This window comes from Meles meles, chromosome 17 (assembly GCF_922984935.1).
Source record: "Meles meles chromosome 17, mMelMel3.1 paternal haplotype, whole genome shotgun sequence".
Classification (NCBI taxonomy): domain Eukaryota; kingdom Metazoa; phylum Chordata; class Mammalia; order Carnivora; family Mustelidae; genus Meles; species Meles meles.
In genome coordinates, this window is record NC_060082.1 from 27,042,415 (window position 1) to 27,049,904 (window position 7,490).

At 41.5% G+C, this 7,490-nt stretch overlaps 1 protein-coding gene across 1 annotated transcript; it reads right to left on the minus strand.

Annotated features, from left to right (window-relative positions):
- Positions 1–1,802: 1,802 nt before the first annotated feature.
- On the minus strand, positions 1,803–7,449 carry SNRPE (small nuclear ribonucleoprotein polypeptide E). The gene is made up of 5 exons (XM_045983403.1): positions 7,336–7,449; positions 6,804–6,830; positions 5,471–5,533; positions 4,153–4,231; positions 1,803–2,026 (listed from the first exon to the last, which is right to left on the minus strand). The coding sequence occupies exons 1-5, from the start codon at positions 7,387–7,389 to the stop codon at positions 1,971–1,973; spliced, it is 279 nt and encodes a 92-aa protein (XP_045839359.1). The 5' UTR covers positions 7,390–7,449; the 3' UTR covers positions 1,803–1,970.
- Between the last annotated feature and the right edge of the window lie 41 nt (positions 7,450–7,490).

A 7,490-nucleotide genomic window follows, 5' to 3' on the forward strand; every position in this document is an offset into this window, starting at 1 on the left:
GGGTGGTTAGCAAGACCCCATCAGAAACCAACAGCCATTCCAGAAAAATAATTGCTCACATACCAAGGGCTGCCAACAAGAGCAGCTTCCCAGCAGCATGTTTTAATAACCTTAATGAAGCAGAGAGCAACGCCTCCTATAATACAAATTCTGGTTGGAAAAAAGATCCACAGATTGTGGAAAAGTACAACTTAAAAAGCAAACACCACAGGCTCCAGTAAGGCAGGAAAGCAAGCAGAGATTTCTAAATACAGAGCTCAATTGTAAGAGTTCACTGTACCTTATTTCTATCATCGTTTGCTCTGTCAAAAATAGAACCTTCCATGTCTTGATCCATTCAGAGTAAGCCACAGCAGGCACAGCTTTGCTTACACAGGGCAGCCAGGTCAGAAAGGCCACACAGGGAAATGGAAAAGCAGCCAGCAGGTTTTCTTAGGGATTATACTGCTCCGGCTTTTATCCTTCTTCCCAGCTATTTTGGTGCCAAGAAAACTGCAGGGAGGTCTTTGCTCTGAAAAATCTTTTACTAGAAAGACTAAAGCAGTCCCAGGGCTGCAACTCCCTCTGCTGCCCAAGGTTTTCTTTGCATGCTGTCGCAGGTTCAATGCATTTCAAGCTCAACTATGTTAAAAGAGCTCAAGTAGCCCTTTATTTCAAAATGTGCCCCAAAAGGAACAGGTTCTAATAGTAGAGGAACCGCTAGAATGCCCCCTTCTGAGCTGCATGAATTTCTACACTTACCTACAAACCTGCTCTATCTCTTGAAGTGTTTCTTTTAGTTTAAATGAAAGTTCTCCATCTCCCTCACAGGCCCTTGGAAAAGCAGGAACTAGACTTCTTGTTCCCTCTTCACCCACCCTTAAGAATGCCCATTACCAAAATCCAAGGCAGGCCTTATTCACCTTCCAAGTCCTAATTTAAATAGCACTTAGCACACAGAACTGAAGCTATTTGTTTGGCAGTCTGTTTCACTGCATTAGATTTGTACCTGTGTAACAGCAGAAGCTCCATAATCACTTATCAGAATTCAAACTAGAAATCCCTTGAGATCTTTAAGTTTATTCAAGTAATCCCTACACCCAACATGGGGCTCAAACTCATGACCCCACGATCAAGAGCCACACATTCTATTGACTGAGTGAGCCAGGCGCCCCAAACTAGAACCATCCTAAGGTACTGGGGGAGTAAAAGATTTGCCCACATAATTCAATTTGGACATAAGCAATTACCAGGGGGAGGCACCAACATCTTTAGAAGAGTAAGAGGCAGGTGTTGCTCCCAACTAACATACCATCATTCTGTCTAACAACTCAGCAACACTGCTTGTGGTCTTTTTCAGGTTACTGATCTCATCAAGTCTCTGTCCTGGTAACTGTTAACAGACTCATTTTACATGTACTTTTAGGGCACTTTATTCTTTTCTTATACCCAAACACTTCTCACACTGTGATCTTAGTGGTACAAGAAGACACAGAGACCTCACAGAGTGACCGTGAGAGTGCTATGCAGATATGGAAGCTGTTCCAGCATGCCCAGCCTACTGTGGTCAGGAGCTCTTGGTGTCCCAGCAGCCAGAATGAGGACTGTTGATGAAGACACACATTAGTGCAGTAACCTCCTCTTCCCCACCACCCAGTGCCAGGAGCTTACCTGTCAGGTCGAAATCCCACTCTCTGCCTTAAGAATCTATACATCCAAGCTATGGAAAAAAACAAATGCCCAGGGCAACGGCCACCCTCCAGAAAACTTAGCTCCCACTGAGTGAAAAGTCTCTATCACTGGACAGAAGAAAACAATGTAAATTTTTAAATAAAAACAATACCACAGCATTTATTGTCCTCTGGTAATAACATAAAGATAATCAAAACAATACGAACAAATGTTTTAGAAATACACCCTCAACAAAGAACATCTCAGAAAACCCAAAACTACATGGCCTTCTCAAGCATTTCTCACTTCACTGATCATTTCTAGTTGGAGACACTTTGGAGCAGGGTAATATTATCTCCTTTTAGCATGATCCGACCTGCAACACAAAAGTAAAAAAAAAAAAAAAAAAAAAGCTATTAATAGCGACTCAGCAAGCATGTAACCACCATTTAGCCTTAGAATTTTGGATCATATATTTAAACAATTTTGAAAATGCTTTCTCTCTTGAGCAGGTATGTGGAAATTTTCAAATATCCATATATTGAAAGGCTGTGCATACTAGAGCCTATGAACTTCTCTAGCAATAACCTAATGAAGGTAGAGAAATGTTATTTTATGAAAAGTAGCACCATTTTTAGAGTTCTTAGTATATTCCTGCAATTAATAAACCTGTTTGAGCTTTACCACCATTTCTTAACCTTACTTGACCAAAGAATAGTTTTTCCCTGAGAATGTCTATAAAAATTTTCAGGGAACATTGATATTGAGTAAAATCAGTCTGAAAAATGTTCATCAATCCCAAAGATGAAGTTGTTTCACTTTCCGAAACTTCTATAACAGGTAATACTAATATATTCTGCAGGATAAATACTACCATGGGAATTTAACTCTCCAATCAATTTATAAAGAATAGGATGTCAATAAGGCCAGTTTGCCCTTCCTGGCAAGAGAAGTTTAATTGTGAAAATCCAGGCTTTCACAAAAATAGCCCAAGGAGAAAGAAGCATAGCAAAACACCATACCACTTCTCAGATTCCACTTTCCACATATCTACTTTAGGATCAAGAGAATCCTCAGGGTTTGGAAAAAAGAGGCACCTGAAGCCTACCACAGATAAAAGTACTAGTGAGCTGTGAACTGGGGCATTAAACAATTAAAAACAAAGTATCCAAATAAACTCCAAATGAATAGGATTTTTAAAAGAAAGGACTCTGTCTTAAAGTCATGAATCCTAAAGATCCTTTGTTAACTGGGTTAAGAAATTGCATTCATTATTTAAATATTTCTGAGTTTCTACTACATAGCAGGCACTGATTCAGGCAGTCGTCTTATTAGAGATCAAAAAAGATTAGGACTTATAGAACATCTGGCCCAGTGACAGAGACATGAATAAAATAACCCAACTAATGAGTGTTCTACTACAAATTCAGAGAGCACAACACATCTTGCTTCCCCCATCCCTACTCTAGTTAAACAAAACCAAACTCTTGACATTTGACGTCTAAAGCAACAGCACAGACCAAGATTTACAGTGGGGCAAATGTGCACATTCAAAGAACTGAAAGAACACAAGCCGGATGAAACTGAGAAAAATGAAGTGGAGTGATACAAAATGAGCAGAGGGGCAAAAGGCCAGATCATGAAGAACCTTGCAGAACACATTAAAGATTTTCTTATCCTCCTAGCAACAGGAAGTCACTGAAGGATTTCAAGTAAAAGGACGACCAGGTCAGACTGGTGCTTTTAAAAGATAACTGTGGCTTGAAGAGCAAACTGGAGGGGGATGAGGTAGTTATAATAAAAAAATCAATCAGTGAAGTGAATGGCGGCTAGTGCCATTCAGAAAGACAGGGAACACTAAAATAGCTCCAAGAGTGTATTAAGGGGAGGGAAGTGAGTTTGAAATCTTACATGCTAACTTTGAGGAGTCTTTGAGACATTCAGGCAGAAATGTTGAATAAGCTCAGAGAGGTCTAGGGCTACAGAGGTAAATCTGAGGTCAATATATAGATGGTAATTGAAAATATAGTCGAGTGCCTGGGTAAGTAACACGGAATGACAAGAGGACCTACAACCAAGCCTTGAGCAACTCAAAACATTTAATGGCTGGGTCCCAGAGAACAAATATACAGAAGGCTGAAAAGGAATAAACAGAAATGAAAAGTGAAAATCTGAGTACAGTACCACAGAAACAAAGGAACAAAGTGTTTTAAGGCCAACAGTGCCAAATGCTGTTCAGAGTCTGAGGAAGACTAATATTGACCGTTAGCAGATTTAACATCATGTCTTCGGTGACCTTGGTGAGAGCTGAGTGGAAAAACAAAAGCAGAAATGGGAGTGGGGTTAGCAGTAAGTGGCAGAGAATTTCAAGAGTGAACTACTCTCCCACACAGTAAATTTTCAAATGCAAACTAAATTTAAAAATGGACTGAGTTGCAACTCATTCAATTCTGCAACTGAATAAAACTTTCCACAGTTCCCAAAGGCCATCTATACTCTTACCCAGTTGTTTTCTTGACTTTGTTTTAGAATGAATCTCTTCGGCATCATCTAATACGAGGTTCATGTACTCATCGAAACCCTAGAAAAATAAACCAACTGAATGTGATTTTCAAGTAAAATCCTACCCAAACCACTCCAGATGAATACGCCAACCTAGATACAGAAATGCCAACTAACTTCAGAAACTCATCTTCCACCAATCTTTTAGCTAAAATACTATATCCCTCCTAAAGTTTTTTTAAATAACAAGAAAGCCAAATGTACTCCAAATTACCTTTGGAGCCTTTTGGATTTAAGATCTGATTAGCTATGCCTAAGACCCACTGTTCCTATCTTTTATAACTTGTCTAATATAGAGTATGTGTGTATACATGCGGATTAACTTCCACTTGCCACCAGTCTTCCCACGCTCCCTACAAAACACTCTTACTATTACCCATAACGTGTTTTTTTCCCCATAAACAGGGGAGAATACTTATAGAACTTACAATATCTAAAGGTATCAAAGTATCCTAAAACTTTTCAGACATATTTTATCTTTCCTTAAAACATTATTTAGGGGCACCCAGGTGGCTCAGTTAGTTAAGTGTCTGCCTTTGGCTCAAGTCATGATCTCAGTGTCCTGGGATCAAGTCCTATATCAGGCTCCCTGCTTATAGGAGAGTCTACCTCTTCCTCTCCCTTTGCTCCTCCTCCCACTTGCGCACTCGTGTTCTGTTGCTCTCTCAAAATAGTGAACAAAATCTTAAAAAACAAAACACCACATTATTTAGGGATGGGATGTGTGGGAGGTGCAGTTGGTTGGCATCTGATTCTTGGTTTCAGCTCAGGTCATGATCTCACTCCTGGGATCAGGCCCAGAGTCTGGCTCTGTACTCAGCAGGAAGTCTGCTTGAGATTCTCTGTACCTCTTCCTCTGCCCCTCCCCACCTCTGTCTCTATAATAAATCACCCACCTACATTATTTAGGATATTCTGTTATCCTGAAAATCTTATTTAACTAAACCCACCCAGCTCTATTCAGGTATCAGGTAATATAGAATATACCATTAGTTTTCACCCAACTCTAATGTTATTTCTTTTGTTCCCTCCTTCAAATACTAAATTGTTATTTAAATAATTTTTTAAAATTTATTTTCCCTCTTTTATAAATAACCCAACAGCCATCAAATAGAACAACGAGACAAGAATAGTGGCCCTGAAGAACTTTGCTTGGGTTGCGTCTTTGACTTTTTGTACCCTGCTCTGGCTGGGCATTTTTCGTGAAATCATTTTCTGTGAACAAACTGCTCTGAGAGAAAACATCCTGGGTACTCACAATGATACAGCCCTCTATCCGCATGTTCACTTGCTCATAAAGCCACACCTGAATTCGAGATCTCTGAAAAATTGAAAATAGATATGTTAAAAAAACAAGTACATAAAACTCAATCACTCCAGTCAAACAATAGAGAAATACGACTCCTAAACAAAACCTTACAAAGTAAACGTCAAGAATTTTAACTACTTGATTCATATCCAAGAATTGATAACCAAGACTAGTTACTTGCCAAGAAACATTCTCAATAAATGCTATACTAGGACTAAGTTAATAATTTTCCTGTCATCTTGGAACTCAATCATATTTCTTACTGCTTCTCATCTCAATGCATTTAGAGTGCAAATTGACAGTGTAGCACAATGCGGTAATTTCCAATGATCAAGGGCTTTCTCATCTGCTTTAGCAAAATCCAGTTTCAAAACAGCTTTCTCTAGGTTCCTAGCTTCCCTCACATTTAACAACCTGGAGAAGGGCCCTCAGATTTGGTCTGGGGCAACTGACTGGCTTGGTTGGTGAAGCCCGTGACTCTTGATCTTGGGGTTGTGGGTTGGAGCCCCATGTTGGGTGTAGAGATTACTTAAAAAATACAACAGCTTGAAATTAATCTGTTTCCAACTACGTTATCACATACTAAAATTTATCAGGAGTAACAGAAATTACATCTTATTTCCAAAATAATTCCAATACTTTGCCCTACCACCTCGCAGTCTGGGATGCCAGAAATTCTCCCAAAGGAAAGGAAGCTGTCACAAAATCCTCCGAGGCTATCCCTCCTCTCTTCCTTTTTTGGCATCTTTTCTATATTTAAGTATACTACCCCCCCCTCACCTTACTATGTGGTTTAAAGTCCACAGGAATCTTCTTCCAATGTTTCATCCCAGGGGAAAGAAAGGGGAGAGGTTCCAATGTTCTAGCCATAATGACTACTAAAAAAAGTACCCAAACACCAGTCATGTTTGCCAGTAATTACTTTCTGAAATTAGTGATTCTGGCCTTGCAAAGTAACGATGACACAATTCTTTCAACGCTTGGGCTGGCACTTCATCACATTAGAGCTTTCCCTGAGCCCCTTCCCCTCAAGCACCCCTCCAACCTCAAGTTTCACTTAATATTTATTTTTTAAAGTACTCTCTACACTCAACATGGGGCTTGAACTCACGACTCCAAGATCACGAGTGCATGCTCTACCGATTAAGCCAGCCAAGCTCCCCAGTTTCACCGATTTTTAACTCGAGGGCACACTGATCAGACAGGATGACACACACAGCCAAATAAATTCACCTTTTAAAGAAGTAATTACAAAACAACAAAGAACATATAACTTACGTACATTCTGCAAGTATCTGAAGATGAGGTTCTGCACCAGTGGTTAAGGAAAAAAACACACGCATAGAGCAGATAGGGCTCCCCGATACTGGTCGATCTTACCCTCATCTCGCCTTTGTTTTCTGAACACGAGGTCTGGTGCGCATGAAACGAACAGTGTCCAGCCGGGCACTCGTCTGGGGTTCCCGAAAGGTTCGGAAGGAATTCCCGCCCACTCTTACTCCCCAGCAATTTCTTGGCGCCCGCATCTTCCTCGTCTCCGAGACCGCTAACTCCCACTTCACTCAGTTCCTAATTAAAGCTGCCTTCCTTTCGCTCATCCGCGCCACTCCTGCCCTTCCCACCACAGGGGTCTGTCTGCCCAAGCCCACCTCCCACCCGGTCTTCAACTACCCGCGCTTTCTCCCGGCCACGGTCGCCCCGGGGGCTCATGGGATGTGGGCCGCACTCCGCTCCCCAGGCCCGCTGTCGGCCGGCTCCTTCGCCCCCCGCTTTCTGGCCCGAACCTGCTAGTCCTGACACGCTGCGTAGGATACGATGGGCTGAACCATCACCTTCTGCACTTTTTGGCCCTGGCCACGGTACGCCATGGTGGAAGCCGACAAAGACCGCACGCTACCTCAGAAAGCAACTTCCGGAATAAAGAACCGGAAGTGGAAGTCCATGGCGCCCGCGAGGCGACCTGGGCGGC

Coding starts and splice junctions, on each gene's coding strand:
- SNRPE (XM_045983403.1), bottom strand. CDS start 7,389: ATGGCGTACCGTGGCCAGGGCCAAAAAGTGCAGAAGGTGATGGTTCAG. Junction 6,831..7,335: donor AGGTGATGGTTCAGCCCATC/GTATCCTACGCA, acceptor CCACTGGTGCAG/AACCTCATCTTCAGATACTT. Junction 2,027..4,152: donor AAAGTCAAGAAAACAACTGG/GTAAGAGTATAG, acceptor TTTGTGTTGCAG/GTCGGATCATGCTAAAAGGA.